The 21,693-nt window shown below is 49.0% G+C and overlaps 1 protein-coding gene and 1 pseudogene across 4 annotated transcripts in view; one reads left to right on the plus strand and one right to left on the minus strand.

Annotated features, from left to right (window-relative positions):
* KLHL22 (kelch like family member 22) overlaps positions 1 to 20,326 on the plus strand; it is a 53,939-nt gene extending 33,613 nt beyond the window's left edge. Inside the window, exons 5-8 of one of the 3 annotated variants that reach the window (XM_077948096.1) lie at positions 3,642 to 3,834; positions 15,185 to 15,418; positions 19,403 to 19,441; positions 19,888 to 20,326. In XM_077948096.1, the coding sequence (XP_077804222.1) occupies positions 3,642 to 3,834; positions 15,185 to 15,418; positions 19,403 to 19,441; positions 19,888 to 20,025 (604 nt within the window). In that variant the 3' untranslated portion in view covers positions 20,026 to 20,326. 3 annotated transcript variants of the gene reach the window in all.
* On the minus strand, positions 9,854 to 12,043 carry LOC107000538 (kelch-like protein 12; annotated as a pseudogene). Its single transcript, XR_013399540.1, has 2 exons — positions 10,057 to 12,043; positions 9,854 to 9,877 (listed from the first exon to the last, which is right to left on the minus strand). The product of XR_013399540.1 is annotated as a kelch-like protein 12 (transcript).
* Positions 20,327 to 21,693: the final 1,367 nt, after the last annotated feature.

Genomic DNA, 21,693 nt, shown 5'->3' on the forward strand with positions numbered 1-21,693 from the left:
TTAATAGTCATGCAAATGCTTAAGTCATAGAAATATAGAAGAAAAACAGTCTACTGTTTTTTTTTTTTAAATTTTTGAGACGGACTCTCACTGTATCCTAGGCTGGAGTGCAGTGGTGTGATCTCGGCTTACTGTAAGCTGTGCCTCCCGGGTTCACACCATTCTCCTGCCTCAGCCTCCCGAGTAGCTGGGACTACAGGCGCCTGCCACCAGCCTGGCTAATTTTTTGTATTTTTAGTAGAGACAGGGTCTCACCGTGTTAGCCAGTCTTGATCTCCTGACCTCGTGATCTGCCTGCCTCAGCCTCCCAAAGTGCTGAGATTATAGGTGTGAGCCACCACATCTGGCCACAGTCTACTGAATTTAATAGGAATTCCAGAATATTTTTCTACCAGCTCTAGGGTTCATGTCTGAGTTTAAAATAGGATGATACAAATCTGAGTTAAAGTGACTCTCCTAGTCAGTTTCAGCTGCTATAACAAATACTACAGATGGAGTGACTTAGACAACATACCTCTATTTCTCACTGTCTGGATACTAGGAAGTCCAAGATCATGGTATTGGCCAGTTCAGTCCCGGTAAGGGCCCTTTCTGTCTGTGTTCTCACATGGTGGAGAGAAAGAGCTGTAGTCTTGGGCACTAAGCCCGTCATGGGGCTCCACCCTCATGACCTGATCACCTCCCGAAGGCCATGCCTCCCAGTAGCATCACATTGGGGATTAGGCCTTCAACATAGGGGTTTTGGGGGAATCCAAACATCTAGTCCATAGCAATAACTAAAATTGTTTACATCTTTATATGCAAAAATAAAGCTTATTTTTATTAGAAAAATATTGCTTGAGGACTTATTCTAATAAAGTAGAAAATTAATTCAATAAAGGGGAAGGAGGGATACAGGACACAACAGGGAAATAAGAAATCAGTGGAACCTTGGCTATGTCTAAATTATTGACATATGGTATCACTGTTGGTGTCTTTTTTTTTTTTGGTGGGGTGGAGTCTTGCTCTGTCGCCCAGGCTGGAGTGCAGTGGCATGATATCAGCTCACTGCAACTTCCATCTCCCAAGTTCAGGTGATTCTCCTACCTCAGCCTCCGCAGTAACTGGAACTACAGGCACACGCCAGCATGCCTGGCTAATTTTTTATATTTTTAGTGGAGACGGGGTTTCACCACATTGGCCAGTCTGGTCTTGAACTCCTGACCTCATGATCCACCCGCCTTGGCCTCCCAAAGTGCTGGGATTACAGGTGTGAGCCACCACACCCGGCCCTGTATGTGTCTTTAAATTTGAAGCCACAAATCCACATGAACTCAGCTTAAAAAGCTGTTAGGACAGTAGATGAGAAGAGCAAACAGAAGCACATGGAGGGTCCTATCTCACTCTAGTTGCAGACACTTGGGGTGCAGATGTTGATTGAGCCAGAATGAACACAAGAGAGGAAAGATTTGTACATAAAGGAGCATGGCGCACAGGAAAGGCAGTGAACAGCACCATCCCAGCCAGTTGACGGGGCCTCTGTGAGTGCTGTGCCCCAAGCCTGGACTGCTGGTCCCTAGCCAGATCTTATTCTGGCTTGTGCCCCAGGTCATGCAGGTCTCAGACCTTGCCTTCTCAGGAGGCCTTTCCTGATCACTGGAAGGAAGCTCTGCCCTCCCCAGGCCCTGCTGACTAGCAGGTCACTCATCTCCTTACCTCCCTTTCTTTCCTTCACAGTGTCTGTCATTATATCAAGCACTGCTCTGGTTAGCCTGTTTCCATTCTGCAGGGGAAGGCAGGGCCCTGACCTCTTGAGGCTCCCTCTGGATGTAGTGCTGAGCACTGTGCCCCATCCACAGTGGGAGGCCTGGGAATGTTGATAGAGTGAATGAATGATTCATTGCTGGTAATCTTATTCCTTTGTTTAATTCATTCAGCAGACAGAACATAATCTGTCCTGAGCCAAAGGCTATACTGAGTTCTAGGAATATAGAAATGAACCCTGATCCATTAGAACCCCAAAGTTAACAAGGACCCTTTTCATGCTCATCTTTTATGATTCCTCTTGATAGCTTTTCTAGGCAGGTGATATCACCTCATTGGACAGGTGCAGAACTGAGTAAACTCCAAGAGATTAAAACTGATGCCCAGGCAGACCCAGCTAGACAGGGCAGAGCCCAGGATTCACACCAGGTCAGGGGCACCCAGGTGTGTGTTCCCTCTCCTGTTGGCCCTGCCTCCTGAGGCTCTTGTTTGCTGCATTCCTGGTAGGCAGGGAGGGGCTGACCACGCTGCAGGGGCTGGAGGAAGCAGCAGCAGAGCACAGCTAACTTGTGCTTTGGAGCAAAGGATGAAACTGATCTTTTCACTGACCAGCATAGGGCACAGGCCAAAGAAAATTTTGGTTACTGTCTTGTGAGCCAGTTGAAGTTAGACTTGTTCTCTTTGGATTAAGTCTTCCTCTGGAGAAATAAAAACACTTGTATGAAAGAGGCTGTAACTATCTGTGGGCTGTTGGGCAAGGAGGCTTCAGACACTGGCTTTGAGCTCACTGGGTCCTGGCCCCTCATGGCTCTATGATCATCTCTGCTCCACACTGCAGGCCATGCTCCCTGTTGGTGCTCAGCCCAGGAGCCCCCCTTGGGTCCTAGCCAGACTCCTCTACCCTCATGGGCCTGCTGCAGCGAGTCCAGTGCCTTTTCTCCCATGGGGGGTCCCTGGAATCTCACACACCCTGCCCTTACAGAGCCTGCAGTCCAGGGTGGGAGTTAACCCTTTCCAGTTTCCCAGAGAGGGAGGCCTTGAGTGGAGGGGAGGTCAGGAAACTCGGGGCTGGCAGCATGGTGGGAGGAGGTGAAAGTACGATGCCTAGAGCCTTGTGTGCTGCTGTTGACAAAGCTTGAGGGTATGATGGGTGCTGTGTGCAGGGTGTGCCTGAGCAGACCACTCCTGATGGAGTGCTGGGGGAAGTTCAAGGCCGGGAGGCCAGTGAGGGGGCTGATGCACCCATCCAGTGGAGAGGCTGTATTTGGAGGCCCTCCTGAGTGGGAGCAAGGCTATGTGGACGGTGAGATGAGGTAAGTGAGATGGAAGTGGCTGTATAGCCATTGAAGCTGAGGCAGGAGGATTGCCTGAGTCCAGGAGTTTGAGACCAGCCTGGACAATATATGTCACAGGTGTCAAGATCTTGTCTCTATCAAAAAAAAAAAATGGTTGACGCAGTGGTGCATACCTCTAGTCCCAGCTACTCGGGAGACTGAGGTGGTAGGATCACTTAAGCCCAGGAGGTCGAGGCTACAGTGAGCCATGATTGTGCCACTGCACTTCCACTTCCACTTCAGCCTAGGGGACAGAGAGACCCAGTCTCACAAAAAAAAAAAAAAAAAAAGAAGCCATTGGACAGCCCAGGTGGACAGTTAGGTGGAAACACAGAAGGCTCCTGGCCACTCCTTCCATTCTGTGTTTGGGGAAGCACCTGTGCTCAGGTGTGTAACAGCCTGCAGGCCTGGCTGTAGATCGGTGTGCACTGGTATGTGGGGCAGTTGGGGAGGGTTCAGGCTGGGCCGAGGCAAAGCAGAAATGGGACCAGAACAAGAGGTGCAAGCCTGCGGGGCAGCCTCCCTGCCTAGTCAGTGCTGTGCTTTCCTCATATCTTGGCACAGGTATGACCCACGGCACAACCGCTGGTTCCAGATCCAGTCCCTGCAGCAGGAGCACGCCGACCTGTCCGTGTGTGTTGTAGGCAGGTACATCTACGCTGTGGCGGGCCGTGACTACCACAACGACCTGAATGCTGTGGAGCGCTACGACCCTGCCACCAACTGCTGGGCATATGTGGCTCCACTCAAGAGGGAGGTAAGGAAGAAGAGGGGCCTTCTCCTGCCTAATTTCCTTCCCCAGGATGTGCAAAGAGTGAGAGGCCCAGGTGTTAAGACTTGTCCCAGGTCAGGGAAACAGGCTTAGTGAGCAGAATCCATGCTTCTCCAGAGACCCTGCATTGAATGCATTGATAAGGCCCCATGAGGTTCAGCCAGCCCACCTGGGGAGGCTCATCAAGGATCCAGACCCCATTGCTCAGAATTGCACCCCACTTGTGAGTCTCACATGCTGAGACCTTGTCACACCACCTTGGCCCTGGCAAGCTGCTTTAACCTTGTAGTTCAAATGTGGATAGAACATTTGCTCTTTGTGCAGCTGAGATGAGCTGGGACACTTCCAGAGATGTTAAACAGGAAGGGGCCCTGAGAGAGGTGAGGGCCCTCAGTAGCCCAGCTCACTGGCCTATCCTCAGACCTCTTCCCTCTAGGTCCCCTGAAGGGTGGGGCCTTCCAGAGCCAAGAAACACTCGAAGGTTTTGTTTTTTATATTAAATCCTATGTTTGAATATTGGGACAACTTGAAAAGAAAACAAAATCATGTGCATCCTATATAATACTTTTATTCCAATTTGAAGATGTTTAAAATTATGTTCATTGTGGAAAAGTGATGTTTTAGGGAGGTGCCTCTTTTTTATATTATGGCTTTGGGGTACTCAGTCCTGGTGTAACAACCAGACATGGGATCCCAGGGAAGGAACAGGCCTTGCTGGCCCCCTATTTCCTGGGTCTCAGCTTCCGAGAACAGGATATGCACCCTGCTAGTACTGACATAGCATTTGTGGAGCACCTGCTATGGGCCAGGTACACCTTTGGGGATTCCCAAGAGGCAGATGATGGTATGGAGGGCAGGTTCTACCTGCACTGCCTCAGGGAGTTTAGCAAGAGCTCTGGCCTTTGTAAGCCTCTTTCCAGTATCTCTCATGACCCCCAATCCCCCCAGGGACTTAGACTTTGACTTCAGGGAGTGAGGGCTAGTGTCTCCTCAATGGATCCAGCTCTTTATCCAGGTCATTCACATAGCCCACACAGATTTCTGTCTCTTGGGCAGCTGTGAGCTGCAAGCTGTGACCTGCTCCTTGCTCTCAGCTTCTTTGGGGAGAAGGAAGCCTCTTTGGAAGGACACTCCCTACCCCCATCCTGGGGAAAGGAGCAGATTTTGCATGGAGAAGATCAGGAAGTCCTTGAGACCAAGCGGACAAGAAGGGCTCTTGGGTTCTGTTCCAGGAAGGGTGATGGGGGAAGCCTCCTAGGTGGGTGTTGTGGGAGGGGCTTAGCAATTTCTTTGTCTGCGGCAGCTGGGGAAGCAGCAGTTCTCCAGCTTGGCCACAGAGGGGCAGCCTTGGCTTTCAACTAGCTGCGTCCTGGCTGCCGGTGTTCCTTCTTTCATGCATGCATTCATTCCGCAACTACTAAGCACCAAGTACCAAGTCCTGGGAATCCAGTGGTGACAAGAAATGAGAAAGACTCCCCACTCCATGGTGTTTACAGCCTTGTAGGAGAAACCACTCTTAACCAGCAAACAAATCAATAAAGTGGTTACAATTATGGTAAGTGAAATGAAGAGGGGGCTGAACTGAAGCATTTCCAGGGAGGGGGCTCTGGTAGGATGAATCTAGAGGGACTTTTTGGGGAATGTCCACCTGAGGAGATGTCAATTAGACCTACCATTTACAGGGGAGGAAATGTTACTGGGAATGTGTCCTCAGTTCTTATCTTTTTGGTTAAAAGACTTTAAGCAAGAGACATGCATTAACAAAGATAAGTGTAAGGCAGTTTATTGCAAAAGCAAGAGTACATTCTGAAGGCTGAGGCAGAGCACGCTGCTCCAGAATAAGATCGCCCCAACTGGCACTGGGAAACCTCCCTTACGGGAGGTTTAATGATTATGCATAAATGGGCGGGAAGAGGTGTTACTCATAAGCATGTTTTGTTTGGGTGGTCTAGCAGCGCATGCACTGTGGCTCTACATGCTAGTGCATTTATCGCATGTCTCATTAGCATCTTAAATCTTCACTGAGGAGGTGTGTTTTTTACCGTTACAATGAGCAAAAGTTACTTTCGAAGCAAGCAAAACTGGGGCAAAATATACAACACAGGCTCCTTGGGGTGGAAAGTCCCTTGTGGGGTTAGTTCCTATTTGAGCTGGATAAGCTCAATTGAAAGAGGGGTTGGGGCTTTTGAAACCCCAGGTGTGGTTAACATGTCTCAGAGGTCATAGTCCCTTCCGGGCATGCTAGGGGCTGAGGCCGACCTGGAATCCACTTCCCTGCTCATATCTAACCATCTGCCTAGTCTAACAGAAGGACCTTCCAGGGCAGGAGATGGGCTCACAGCTTTTCCTGAGCAGAGGAAGAAACATGGGGCATGCTTGTAGGAAAAGAAAGCCCAAGGATCAAGAGCAGAGCAAGTGAGGCTGGCCCTGGGTCATCGCGTGGTCTGGGTTGAAGGCAGCAGTAACCTGTGCTGACACACAGCTGTGGAGCTGGAGGGAGATGGGAGGGTTCAGAGTGTAGTGTGGAGGTAAACTGATCAGGCTTGCTGATGGATCAGATGTTGGGGAATGAAAAAGGATAGGTCATGTTGGCAGGGCACGGTGGCTCACGCCTGTAATCTCAGCACTTTGGGAGGCCCAGGCGGGCAGATCACCTGAGGTCAGGAGTTAAAGACCAGCCTGGCCAACATGGTGAAACCCCATCTCTATTAAAAATATAAAAATTAGCTGGGCGTGGTGGCGGGCGCCTGTAGTCCCAGCTACTCTGGAGGTTGAAGCAGGAGAATGGCGTGAACCCGGGAGGCAAAGGTTGCAGTGAGCCGAGATCACACCACTGCATTCCAGCCTGGGCAACAGAGCAAGACTCTGTCTGAAAACAAACAAAAAACCTCACAGGATTGGTACACTGAATATTACAAAAAACCGATGAAAGAAATAAAAGAAGATGTGAATAGATGGAGAGACATACCAAGTCCATGGATTGGAAGAGTCAAATAGTAAGAATGTCAGTTCTTTCCCAACCCAATTAATAATACATATATTAATATAGTATTCCTTATATTGGTATAGTATTAATACAGGAATACTAGTATTTCTATCAAAACTTCAGGAATGTTTTTTGTACTATTAAGGGAAAATGAAAATGGAAGCTGAGGTTTGGATATGCCCCTAGGCCAACTGCCTCTAGCCATGTAACTGAAAGTTAAGCTGTCCTCCCTCAGTGTGATAGCATTACAAAGAAAGCTTATGCACAGTAGGGAACAATATACTTCCTCATTCATGCTTTATAAACTGTGCTGTAACTGCTGTGAATTGGGGCTTCATACCACTTCCAGTTTGGGGTTTCTTGGTTCATGAAATCTTTTACAGGCACAATAAAGCTTTTTAAAATATTTCTATTTGTTTATTTTTTGAGACAGAGTCTCACTCTGTCACCCAGGCTGGAGTGAAGTGGCATGACCCTGGCTCACTGCAACCTCTGCCTCACTGGTTCAAGTGAGTCTCCTGCCTCAGCCTCCTGAGTAGCTGGGATTACAGGTGAGCACCACCATGCCCAGCTAGTATTTATATTTTTAGTATCATGAGGGTTTCACCGTATTTATAGCCCAGGCTGTTCTTGAACCCCTGGTCTCAAGTGATCTGCCTGCCTCGGCCGAAGTGCAGGGATTAGAGAAGTGAGCCATTACACCCAGCCTAAAATTTTTTTTTATTGCCGGGTGCAGTGGCTCATGTCTGTAATCCTGGCACTTTGGAAGGCCGAGGATGGTGTATCACTTGAGGTCAGGAGTTCAAGACCAGCCTCACCAACATGGTGAAACCCCGTCTCTACTAAAAATACAAATATTAGCTGGGTGTGGTGCCACACACCTGTAATCCCAGCTACTCGGGAGGCTGAGGCACAAGAATCGCTTGAAGCCAGGAGGCAGAGGTTGCAATGAGCCAAGTTTGTGCCACTGCACTCCAGCTTGGGTGACAGAGTGAGACTCTGTCTCAAAAAATAATAATAAATTTTAAAATAAGTAATTTTTAAATTTTGATTTGATTTTACTTGTGACAGTAGATGTAAATGAGATTATTCTGAAATTTATATATAAAGGCAAAGGAACTAGAATAGCTCAAATAATTTTGAAAAAGAACAATAAAATGGGAGGAATCTGCCCAATTTCAAGATTACTACATAGCTACAGTAATCAAAGCCGTGGTGTGGATAGAGTGTTAGACACATAGATCAGTGAAACAGAATGGAAAACCCACAGACCCGGGTAAACATGCCCAGTTGTGTTACACATGATTTTGGACAAAGGTGCAGAAGCAATAGAGTGGAGGAAAGATATCTTTCAGCAAATAGTGTTGGAGCAATTAGATATCCATCGGCAAAAAAATGGACATCAACCCAAGTCCCATACCATACACCAAAATTAATTCAAAATGGCTTATGGAGTTAAATGTAAAACCATAAAACTTCTAGGAAAAAAAAGAAAATCTTTTTTTTTTGAGACTGTTGATTTTTAATATTTTCTTTAAAAAATACAAAGGAAATTAACTCTGTGGGTTAATACAATTCAGGGAAAGAGGGAAAAATGGAATTTCAGAGCAAAGGTTGTTTAGGTTATCACATTCCCACACTCCCAATACCTATAAAACAAGAATTTCACTCCATGACACAGAGGAATATTGAATGATAGCCCAGAAATGTTGATAGTTGAGGTACTGAAACTAACAAAAGGATTTTGGTTGTCCTTGGTTATTCTGTCCTGTGATGAATAAAATATACACTAAAGGACAGGTAAGGAAAACTTATAGCAGAAAAAAGACTAAATGTACCAAACACAGCAGTACAAACCACTCCTTGGCAGAAGTGTGCTTCTGAAAGAATGGGGCAATAATCAGGTAGCTGAAATAGTAGGCTACTGTCACTCCCAGCCCATCCCCAAATAAATAGTGTGGAAGTGTAATAGTGTAGTAGTATTTGATTCAACAAAGAAAGTCTTTCACCCCCATTCAAGGCAAACATTGCCATGGCTAGATGAGCCCTGGCAGGTAATAAGACAACTGTAAAATCACAGGTACTTCTAGTTTATCCCCAGTTATACCGAACTCCCACATTGATGTCATCTTCTCTCATCCCAATATTTGTTCACTCTTTTATTTCCCCAAGGTGCGAAAGACCTTGGGGAAATAAAAAGATCTTTCAAATAATATGCCCTTCTCCATCTTCCAAGCTATGTAATACTTCAGTGCTGTTCTAAGTTCACTGACATTCCATCCAGTTCAGTTTACTTCACTTATTCTAACTTCAATTGTGATATATAAATCCTGACCTCCAAAAGAAGTGTCAGATGAGTCTCTCCCCCTTGGCCCCAAAGTTTTGTGGGGTTTTCCCTTTTGTTTCTCTCTAGAATGGAACTGTGTTGCCCCTAGCTACCTGGAGATTAGAAAATGTATTTGTTCTTGGAAAAAAAAAAAAAGACTTGAATTTTACCAAGTTTACCTAAATTGGTATCCTTCCAATCATCTAGGCTGGATATTACCCACATCTAGTAGGCAATACTCACCTTAGTTCTTTGCAACGTATGAGGCACAACATACATATAGTACACCAAGCACGTGGTAAGTTAGAAATGACAGGAAAGTGCTCCCCAAAGCAGTGGGAGAGGTCATGTGGTCTCTTACATCCATTCAATGTACATTCTTTTCCCTGGAGTATGTTACCCACCCTTCTCAGGAACAACAACCAGGACGAGGGGGAGTATGTGTCAAATAAGTACAATCATCACTGCACTGGTGCCTGTAATCACCCTGTGCACACAGTGAGAAACAGACATTCTGGAAAGGATTCTTGATTCTCCCACTAACTGTCCGCTGGACTGGTCACTAGCTCTGGATGGTGCTCCAACAATGGTCACTTCTTGTGGAGAACACACACCAGCATCACAGCACTGGGTTCCCATGGATGTCACAACTTCCCAGCTGTTGATGATAGGGTCATAACATTCAATGCTACTTAGCAGGGAATTACCATCATATCCTGAAGTTGCATAGAGTCTCCCCCAAAGCACTGTGGCCCCTACATCGTAGAGTGGTCATATTGGTGACAGTTGTCCAGGAATCAGTGAGAATGTTGTATGCTTCATTGGAAGAAAGGTGGGCTGTACCATCAAATCCCCCCACCACATAAATATGGTCATTCAGCAGGGCTACTCCCACACCAGAACACTCGATGGCCATTGATGTAACATTAGTCCGATGTCCTGTATGAGGGTATATTTCTCAACTGAATTTAAGATATTCAAGCCGTCATACCCTCCTAGACAGTGGATCACTCCACTGGCCACTACGGGTCCAGCACCTTCCTGGGCTGCCTGCATATCTCCCAGCATGCTCCACTGGTCAATGTTTGGATCATACCACTCCATACTGGTGTGACACCTGCTTCCATCAAAGTCTCCAGAGACACAGATCATATCTCCCCGGGTGGTGGCTCCAGCAAGACCTTGTCAGACATTAATCGGGGTCACAGAATACCAGACCCCATCCTCATCTGCTATGTAGTCTAGACATTCCACTGAACTAAGGCAGGAACAGCTATCATAGCCACCAATAATGTAGATTCGGTCATGTAGGGACACTGAGGCCACATAATGTCTGTTACGAGTGATGTTTGGCAAAAATCTCCACTCCTGAGTCTTAGGGTCGTATTTCTCTACCACGTCAGTGGGAGACTGCTGGCTTCCGAAGCCCCCAGCCACCAAAAGCACTTCATTGGCTCCTAGGTGAGCCCTTGTCCTGGGTCCCTGCATCTGACACTGAAGTTCAGGCCTCAGATGAAACTTCTTTGCTTCATCCACCAGATCCCTGCATTGTAAACTACAGCGGAAGAAAGGCTCAGCATCTGTTACATCTGTGATATACCTGGGGGTTAGCAGGGGCATCCGCACATACTGTAGCAGGTTAGGCAAGGGTTTTTCCCGCTGTTTCTTGACGTGCTTCAGGCAGTTGATGACAGCCTCAAAGACTGGCTCTTCAGAATCCACCTGAATTTCATCGCACTTGATTAGCTTTTCCACCCCTCCTTGACTCAGAAGAATGAACTCTTCATGCTACACCACTTCAGGAAAATGCTTCTGGCTGCTTGCATCAGGTCAACACAATTGGGGTTTTAGCAAAATCCCTAATAACCCAGGCAATTAGAAGGGTCCAACTGACTAAGAACTCACAACAGGCTTGTTTCACACCTTTCAACTGAAGCAGACAGGTTGCAGGAAGCAGTTCTTGTGCATTCTCCACTGTCACATGTACTGTTTCTGTGTGCACAAAGTCCGATAAAATGTCCATGGTAGAGGCAGTCAAACTTTGGATGTCAACATAAGGTTTCCCCTTCTGTGAAAGCTCACTAGTGAACATGGCACAGAAGTAATCACTACAGGCAACCAGCACAATCCAATGGGCAGGGAAGTCTTTCTGCTCTACTCTCAATGTCACATCATAGGGTATTGCTTTTCCTGAGGGAGTTCATTGAATTGAGGATGGATTTAGCATGAGTATTTGTCATTATGTCTTTGGGGGCCATAATGCCTCCCATAAAGCAGTGTAGAGAAAGAACAAAATGGGTCCTTGGATTCTGCAACTCTGCTCCTGAAACCACACAGCCGCGCCAGGGCCCATCCCCAGCCTGTGAGGATGGAGTGGGGCATGGGGCCAGCAGGCAGCTCAGGAGGAGCCGAAGCGTCGCCACCGTCGCCCACCCTCCCACCCCCTGGGCGCAGTGGCTCTGGAGCCGTCTGGGTCTGGTCCCTGCGGCGGCCGTGTGATGTGATGACCACAAGAAAATCTTGAGGATCTAGCTAGAGCAAGGAATTCTTAGACTTGACCCCAAAAGTATAAGCCATAGGCCGGGCGCGGTGGCTCAAGCCTGTAATCCCAGCACTTTGGGAGGCCGAGACGGGCGGATCACGAGGTCAGGAGATCGAGACCATCCTGGCTAACACGGTGAAACCCCGTCTCTACTAAAAATACAAAAAACTAGCCGGGCGACGTGGCGGGCGCCTGTAGTCCCAGCTACTCAGGAGGCTGAGGCAGGAGAATGGCGCAAACCCGGGAGGTGGAGCTTGCAGTGAGCTGAGATCCGGCCACTGCACTCCAGCCCGGGCTACAGAGCAAGACTCCGTCTCAAAAAAAAAAAAAAAAAAAAAAAAAAGTATGAGCCATAAAAAGAAAAATTGATAAGCTGGACTCCATCAAAATTAAAAAATATTTGCAAACCACCTATCTGACAAAGGACTAGTATTAAATAAATACATATATAAACAACTCTTAAAACTCAATGAAAGGCCAGACGCGGTGACTCACACCTGTGATCCCAACATTTTGAAAGGCCAAAGTGGGCGGATCACGAGGTCAGGAGTTCGAGACCAGCCTGGCCAACATGGTGAAACCCCGTGTCTACTAAATATACAAAAATTAGTCGGGCACAGTGGCACATGCCTGTAATCCCAGCTACTTGGGAGGCCGAGGCAGGAGAATCGCTTGAACCTGGGAGGTGGAGGTTGTAGTGAGCGGAGACAGTGCACTCCAACCTGGGCGACAGAGTGAGTGTCCGTCTCAAAACAAAACAAAACCTTGGCAAAATACTGCAAATAACCCCATTAGAAAGAGGGCAAAAGAAGCTGGGCACGGTGACTCACACCTGTAATCCCAGCGCTTTGAGAGGCCGAGGCGGGTGGATCACGAGGTCAGGAGATTGAGACCATCCTGGCTAACACAGTGAAACCCCGTCTCTACTAAAAATAGAAAACATTAGCTGGGTGTGGTGGTAGGTGCCTTGTAGTCCCAGCCACTCGGGAGGCTGAGGCAGGAGAATGGCGTGAACCTGGGAGACAGAGCTTGCAGTGAGCCGAGATCATGCCGCTGCATTCCAGCCTGGGTGACAGAGCGAGACTCTGTCTCAAAAAAAAAAAAAAAGAAGGCAAAAGAGTTGAAGAAGCATTTCACTGAAGAGGATATACAGATGGCAAATAAGCATATAAGGAGATGTGTAACATTATTAGCTATTAGGGAGATGCAGATTAAAGCCACAGTGAGAGAACTACCTCAGGATGACTAAAATAAAAAGTAGTGACAGTACAAAATACTGGTGACTGTGCAGGGAAACTATGCTCATGCATTGCTGATAGGAATGTGAAATGGTACAGCCACTCTGGAAAACAGATCTGGCAGTTCTTCCAACTATCATGTGACCCAGCAGTTACCATCCTGGGTGTTTATCCTAGAGAAATGAAAACTACTCTGTATACGTTAGCCAGGCATGGTGATGCGTGCCTGTAATCCCAGCTACTCGGGAGGCTGAGGCATGAGAATTGCTTGAACCCAGGAGGCAGAAGTTGCAGTGAGCCAAGATTTTGCCACTATACTCCAGCATGGGCAATAGACCAAGATCCTGTCTCAAAAAATAAAAAATTTTTAAAAACTTACCTGTACATGAAGATTAATAGTAGCTTTATTGGTAATAGCCAGAAACTGGAAACAAATCAGATGTTTTCAACAGTGAATGGTTAAACAAGCTGTGGTGGATACACATGGAATACTACTCAGCAATAGAAAAGGAACTAACTATTGGTACATGTTGAATACCCCTTATCTGAAATGCTGGGGACCAGAAGTGTTTTGGATTTCAGATTTTTTCAGATTTTGGAATCTTTGCATTATAGTTACTGCTTTAGCATTTCTTATCCAAAAGTCTGAAATGCATTTCGTTTGAGTGCCATGTATGTACTCAAAAAGTCTCAGATTTTGAATGTACTCAACGTGTACATGCAATAACTTGGTAGAACCTGGGTTGGGGTAGAAAGCCAATGTCAGAAGGTTGTATACTGATTTAATTCAGACAACACTCTTGAAGTTACAAAATGGTAGAAATAGAGAAGAGATTGGTGGTTTCCAGGGCTTAAGGAAGGGATTAGAGTAAGGGAGGTGGAGTGGATGTCACCCTAAAGGGCAGCCCCTTGGGATCCTGGTGGCTGTGTCCGTGTCAGCATCCTGGTGACACTGTGATATAGTGACACAGGCTCTTACCATTGCGGAAGGAAGGCACATGGGACCTCTGTATTGTTACTTCCAACTATACGTTACTCTACACTTATCTCAAAATTAAAAGTTTAATTCAAAAGAAAAACCTCAGCTGGGTGTGGTGGCTGATGCCTATAATCCTAGCACTTTGGGAGGCTGAGGCAGGCAGGTCACAAGGTCAGGAAATCGAGATCATCCTGGCCAACATGGTGAAACCCCATCTCTACTAAAAATACAAAAATTCGCTGGGCTTAGTGGTGCATGCCTGTAATCCCAGCTACTTGGGAGGCTGAGGCAGGAGAATCATTTGAACCAGGGAGTCGGAGGTTGCAGTGAGCCGAGATCACGCCATAGCACTCCAGCCTGGTGACAGAGCGAGACTCCGTCTAAAAAAAAAAGAAACCCCCCCCCCAGACCCTTATTGGTGATAGGAGAAGACCTAAACCAAACCCTTGGTGTGTTTTCGTCCTCCCCACTGCTTTGTCCACCTCTCTAGACTCTTGTTTTGTCGCCCGCATGGCCTCAGTGTTAGTGACTTGCCCGGTGACATAGCTCTGGAGGCTTCACACCCTGAGGGGCTCCTCTACCCTCAAAACACCCAGGGCCTTGCCTTGGGGCCTTCTGTTGGCCTGCTCGGTGTGAGGGGTGGGTTCTCTTACCTTGGGGCCAAGGTAAGAGGTTCCCGTGATGGGGGCAGGCTGGGCCTGTAGAGATAGCCCACCAGAGGGAAGGTAAAAAGCCCACAAAAGATTCAGGACCAGGATCCAGAGCCATGTGTATTTTTCTCCCCACATAATAAGTTTGATGTCAGATATTATTTACAAACAGATTTTGAAAGCAGGGTCAGCAGGCCCGGAGGATTGCATGTCCAGTGGGAGTGGGAGAGGGGTGCAGGCCTCTGAGGGCAGGTCAGCAGTCCCCAGGGTTCTGTGGCTTCTCCCAGACTGGCTTGAAAAAACTGTTTTTATTTTCTTGGAGTTCCCCCATGCAGATGTTAACTTTAGGGGCAAAGGAAAGACAAAGGTTACATTTCATCTCTGAGTCTATAGATGTATCCCCTATTGGGAAGAGGTTAGAAGTCAGTGACAAAGACAGTATGTCCCATGAGAATCGAGGGAGGATTCTTGTCTGTATGTGAGGAGTAAGTGGGAAGTGGTGCAGCCTCACAGTGTTGTCAGGCAGATGTGGGGTGGTGATTGGCCTTGACAGAGTACCCAGCCACCCTTCCTTACTGCCCTCTCACGCCATTTCTCCTGGTGGCTCCACACAGGTGTATGCCCACGCAGGCGCGACGCTGGAGGGGAAGATGTATATCACCTGCGGCCGCAGAGGGGAGGATTACCTGAAAGAGACACACTGCTACGACCCAGGCAGCAACACTTGGCACACACTGGCTGATGGGCCTGTGCGGCGCGCCTGGCACGGCATGGCGACCCTCCTCAACAAGCTGTATGTGATCGGGGGCAGCAACAACGATGCCGGATACAGGAGGGATGTGCACCAGGTGAGTGGGGCCAGGGGCTGTCCACACCCGTCATCATTCCCAACCCTCTCAGTTGTTGTTGATGGAAAATGTAATTGAAACATGTGCCTTTTAAAAATAGACTATTTTTCAAAGCAGTTTTAGGTTCACAGCAAAATTAAGTGGAAGGTACAGTTTCCATACACCCCTTTTTCCCTGCATACACATACAGCCTCCCCACTGCAGACCTCTCGCTCCACAGGGGTGGATATGTCACAGTTGTAGAAACTGCATTGATGCGTCACCATCAACCAGAGTCCACAGTGTTCACTCTTGGTACATTCTGTAGGTTTGGACAAATGTCACCATGACAGTATCATACACATACACATCTACCTTTGCTTATTATTCTTAAAAACTTTTAGGCCGGATGTGGTGGCACATGCCTGTAATCCAAGCAGTTTGGGAAGCCAAGGTGAGAGGATCGCTTGAACTCAGGAGATTGAGACCAGCCTGGGCAACATGTTGAAACCCCATCTGTACAAAAATACAAAAATTAGCCAGGTGTGGTGGTGCATGCCTGTAATCTCAGCTACTTGGGAGGCTGAGGTGGGGGGATGGTTTGAGCCCAGGAGGCAGAGGTTGCGGTAAGCTGAGACCACGCCACTGCACTCCAGCCTGGGTGACAGAGCCAGGCCTTGTCTCAAAAAAAAAACTTTTAGAGTCAGGCTGGCGGCACATACCTGTAGTCCTAGCTACTCAGGAGGCTGAGGTGGGAGGATCATTTCAGCCCAGCAGTTGGAGGCTTCATTGAGCTATGATCACACTGCTGTTCCCCAGCCTCGGTGACAGAATGAGACCCTGTCTCTATTAAAAACAAAACAAAACAAACAAAAGAACAAAACTTTTATTATAAAGTTAATATAACCACATTGCAGGAACTTTAAAAAATAGAGATGGGTGGCCAGGCATGGTGGCTCACGCCTGTAATTGCAGCACTTTGGGAGGCCGAGGTGGGTGGATCTCTAGGTCAGGCGTTCAAGACCAGCTTGGCCAAGATGGTGAAACCCCATCTCTATTAAAAATACAAAAATTAGCCAGGTGCGCTGGTGGGCGCCTATAATCCCAGTTACTTGGGAAGGCTGAGGCAGGAGAATCGCTGGAACCCGGGGGGCGGAGGTTGCAGTGAGCCGAGATCGCACGACTGCACTCCAGCCTGGGCAACAGAGCAAGACTCCGTCTCAAAAAAAGAAAAAAAAATAGAGATGGGTGAGGAAAAGCATTTATAATCAGGCCCCTGCAGCACTGTTTTTCCATATGACCATCTTCAGTATTGACTGTGTATGTTTTCTGCCTGAAAGCATCCCGTTCTGAGCTGGGCACAGTGGCTCACGCCTGTAATCCCTGCACTTCGGGAAGCCAAGGCAGGTGGATGGCTTGAGTCCAGGAATTGATACCAGCCTGGGCAACAGGGTGAAACCCCATCTCTGCTAAAAATACAAAAAAAAATTAGTCGGGCATGGTGGCTTGCACCTGTAGTCCCAGCTACTTGGGAGGCTGAGAGAGAATCACCTGAGCCCAGGAGGTTGAGGCTGCAGTGAACCTCAGTGATGGTGCCACCGCACTCCAGCCTGAGCGACAGAGCGAGACCTTGTCTCAAACAAACAAACAAACAAACAAACAAAAAAGAGCATCCTATATCCCATTCTGCTTCTCTCAGTGACTTTTGTCCTGGGCATTTTCCAGTTTAACACTCAATCTTCATAATCCCCTCTTGTGTCTGAGTTTTAACTATTCCAAATAACATGACAAGTAACAGTTGCTTTGTTGGACTTTTCAAGTATTTTGGATTATTTCCTTAGGTTCATGCCACAGTTCTCAAAGTGTGATTCTCAGACTAACAGAGTCTGCATCACCTGGGAACGCTGTGTGATGAAGCACCTCAGACCCACTGATTCAGAAGCCCTGAGGGTGGGGCTTGGCAATCTGGGTTTTAACAGGCCCTCTGCTTGTGAGATCCTCCGGACCAGCACATTCATTTTCTATTGCTGCAGTAACCTATCTCCACAAACTTAGCAACTTAAGATAAATGTATTCTGCATTCACAAGTCCTCTGACAGGGCCTTGCCAGGCTAAAACCAGGGTGTGGTCAGGGCATCTTTCCTTTGTGGAGACCCTAGTGGGGATCTGCCTCCTTGCTCACCCAGGTGGTTAGAAGAATTCAGTCCCTGGCAGTTGCAGTCCCATTTCCTTGCTAGCTGTCAGCTGAGGGCCTTCTTGGCTTCTAAAGGTCCCCACTTTTCCTGGCTTCGGGGTGCTTCATCTTCAAAGCCAGCAATGGCAGGTTGAGTCCTCCTCACTTCTCAGCTCTCTCGTCTGGCTTTACCCTTCCTTTCTTTTGAGATGGAGTCTTGGTCTGTCACCCAGGCTGGGGGGTAGTGGTGCAATCTCAGCTAACTGCAACCTCTGCCTCCTGGGTTTAGGCGATTCTCCTGCCTTAGCCTCCTGAGTAGCTGGGAGGACTGCAGGTATTCGCCACCACACCTAGCTAATCTTTGTGTTTTTAGTAGATGGAGTTTTGCCATGTTGGCCAGGCTGGTCTCAAACTCCTGACCTCAGGTGATCCATGCACCTCAGCCTCCCAAAGTGCTGGGATTACCGGTGTGAGCCACCACCCCCAGCCTCCCCTTCCACTTTTTTTTTTTTTTTTTGAGATGGAGTCTCGCTCTGTCACCAGGCTGGAGTGCAGTGGTGCTCTTGGCTTACTGCACCCTTCGCCTCCCGGGTTCAAGCGATTCTCCTGCCTCAGCCTCCCAAGTAGCTGCGGTTACAGGGATGTGCCACCATGCCCAGCTGATTTTTGTATTTTTAGTAGAGATGGGGCTTCATCGTGTTGGCCAGGATGATCTCGATCTCTTGACCTTGTGATCCGCCCGCTTTGGCCTCCCAAAGTGCTGGGATTACAGGTGTGAGCCACTGCGCCCAGCCTCTCCCCTTCCACTTTTAAGGGCTCATGCAATTGGATGGGTCACCTGGAAAATCCAGGAAAACTGCCTCATCTCAGGGTTTGCACCCTTAATTCTTTTTTTTTTTTTTTTTTTTCTGTATTCTCGCACCCTCGATCCTATCTGCAAAGCCCCTTTGGCCACTTAAGGTAGCATATTCTGGAGATTAGGAACTAGACATCTTTGGGGGCCACTATTCTGCCACCATAGCTAGAGAACCAAAAACGGCTAATCAGTTAAGAAGATAAGATTTTCATGGCTCTTAATACTTATTGCCAAATTCCTTTTCTGGCATGTCAGACAGATACATAGTAGTATGGCTTTACCACACCCTCACCAGCATTGGGTTTTGTGATTTTTCTTCTCTGCAGTTGTTGCTAGTTAATAGTTGGAAAATTTGTCTCTGATGTTTTGATTTTGTATTTCTTGAATTACTAGTAGGTTGAACATTTTTCCATGTCTTTGTTTACTGTTTTGGACAATTTTGAAGACAAGAGAATGTTGATGTTGATTACTCCGCAAGGAATTACTTCCACTTTCTGTCTCCTCCCCCTGTCCTGCTGCCTGTGTTGAGTGCTGCCGGTGAGGTTGAAGACATTTCAGTGGAGTCCCTGTTTCTCAGGCAGCTTCCGTTTCCTGGAGGGGAGAGAAGCAGTGCCCTCAGACATGGGGAACAACCACATGCTGATGGGGGCATAGCCACACACTTGAGGGCAGAGACTGGCTTAGGGCCAGGTGGCCTGAAGGAAGGGCTAGGCTCGAGTAAAGCCAGAGGGAATCGGATCATTCTAGGGGAGGGCCCAAAAGACAGGCTCCTGCAGACTCAGCCATCCCTGAGTGAGAGAGCAGCAGCCTAGCCCATGGGCAGGATGTTTCAACACTGGCCCTGTGCCATCCTTCCAGGGGGTCTGACCTGTCGGAATGGTGGGTAGCTGTGGCCACCTTGGTCAGTGGGCTTGTAGGGGAGCTGGTAGCCTTGTCCCAGCAGGTGCTGGGCTTTATTCTGGCCTTGGCTTTGCAGGTGGCCTGCTACAGCTGCACGTCTGGACAGTGGTCTTCCGTCTGCCCACTCCCTGCTGGGCACGGTGAGCCTGGCATTGCCGTGCTGGACAACAGGATCTATGTGCTAGGTGGCCGCTCACACAACCGTGGCAGCCGCACGGGCTATGTGCACATTTACGATGTGGAGAAGGACTGCTGGGAGGAGGGGCCCCAGCTGGACAACTCCATCTCAGGCCTGGCGGCCTGTGTGCTCACCTTGCCTCGCTCCCTGCTCCTCGAGCCGCCCCGCGGTACCCCTGACCGCAGCCAGGCCGACCCGGACTTTGCCTCTGAGGTGATGAGTGTGTCTGACTGGGAGGAGTTTGACAACTCCAGTGAGGACTAGGCTTCCCGTGCCTGGTGTCAGAGGGAAGGGCGGCTGGGGCTGCAGGGCAGTGAAACCCACGCAGCCTAGGCCACAGCACTTTACTCCAGGGCAGGGCCCCCTGCCCCTGTTGGCCACAGCTTGGGGGCCCTGCCCTCTTTCTTCACATCAGCCCCTTGGCCAGCCTGCCGCAGGCATCTCAGGGCCGTGCAGATCCCGGCCTGTGGATTACATCACAGCAGGAAATGCTTCTGAAAGGCTTTGGTCTTCCTCAGTGAGCCCTGGAGGGGTTGGCCTTCTCTTTCCTCCCTGCCTAGATCAGTCCTTATCCAAAGGGACCTGGGAGCTGACAGCCTGGGCAGGGGGGCTGAGGTACGTGGCAGCCCTCTTTCTGTGAATGGGGTGGGCCTGTGGGAGTAGCTGGGGTTGGAAGATGAGAGCTCCTGAGGGGCAGAGGAGCAGAGATGCATCAGCTCTCCTGGGACTGGCTCTGTGATAAAAAGACCCCTCCCGCTGGGTTTTCAGACCCCATGTTGTTGATCAATGAAATAAAGCATCTTACAGAAGGTGTTAACTGTTTTTCTGTAGCCACAGCCTCAGTTCCTTTCCACAGTGCATCCAAGCTGCATCCCTGGGAAGTGTGGCTTCTGGGGTCAGAGCTGCCGTCTGGGAGGCTGTGGAAGCCCAGGCCAGAAGCCAAGTGGCACTAGGAAGACCCTGCCTGAGAGGGAAGCACAGTCAACTCCACAGGCTAACAGGGCAGTCAGTGGGAAAGCTGGAACTTGCCCTGGTCTGGTGACAGGTGGTTGTGTAGCCCACTTGAGTGTCTTTTCTGGTGTGGAACTTGTCTCCCAACCAGGGCAGCACGCAGAATTTCAGTTCAGCTCCAGGTAGGAGTCTCTCAGCCTGAGAGGGTCAGGGAGCCAGAGCCTCAGCACCTGGGAGCGGGGCAGCATCACAGGGGCATGGAGGGTGGCCCCTCTGGCCTGTGCCCGGCTCTTCCCAACCTCCTAAAGCTGAGTGTGCTGGGGAGGGGATCTGCATGTGCTACAGGTTCTCCAGGTAACCCTTAGACACCCAGTCTCAAGGACCACACTGGCACAGCATCTGGGACCCTCCCCTTTTCACCTGTCCCGGTGCTTTTCTTGCCCTCTTGAGACCACCAGGCTTAGCCTGCACCCTGCATGGATGGGCTGTGAGTCCACACCAGCGTGACCACAGGGCTGCACCACCCGAAGCTTTCTTCCATCTAGATGCCCTCACAGGGTCTGCACCTGCAGACTCCTACTATGGGCCTTGTGCCCAGAGCCATCCTGCAGACAGGGCTGTAACTGGCCAAGGCCCCATCCTCTCCCAGTTGACTGGGCAGAGCATGGGGACAGCCATGTGTTTTTGCTGGCATCCTGTCCCAGAAGAGAAGGGGGCAGTGTGCTGCTTGATGGGAGGAGAGGGGATGGGGAGGGGGGATCATCAGTCACTCTGGGCTCTCCTAAATGGATACCCCAAGGATTCTTGAGAGTAGAGGCAAATCCCTCGGAGTTGGCCTGTGCCTCCAGGGCTGTGGTATGTGGGTGTGTGTGAGACCTGAAGACCTTCCTCACTGTCCTGGGCCCTGAGTACCCCTGAGGAAACATGACATCGCCTTAGGGCAGCAGACCCGGTGTTGAGCCCCGGTGGGGCAGGATGGCTACACACTCCAGTGTCATCTCCCTTCTCCCGAGGGTGGGGTTCAGAGTAGGAACCCCACTCTGTGGGTCTCAGATCCAGCACTTCCTGTATCTCTGCTACCACCTGGCAGGCCAGGGCAGTAGCTCCTGCAGACCTCAGAGGTTTCTGGAAAGGAGCACCAGACATGCCCCACCACTCTCCAGTGTGTTCTGACACCATGCTGGCTGGCACCATCTCACCTGAGCCACCAGCCACAGCCACAGGTTTGCAGGAGGCCT

The sequence above is a fragment of the Macaca mulatta genome, chromosome 10 (genome assembly GCF_049350105.2).
Source record: "Macaca mulatta isolate MMU2019108-1 chromosome 10, T2T-MMU8v2.0, whole genome shotgun sequence".
Lineage (NCBI taxonomy): Eukaryota > Metazoa > Chordata > Mammalia > Primates > Cercopithecidae > Macaca > Macaca mulatta.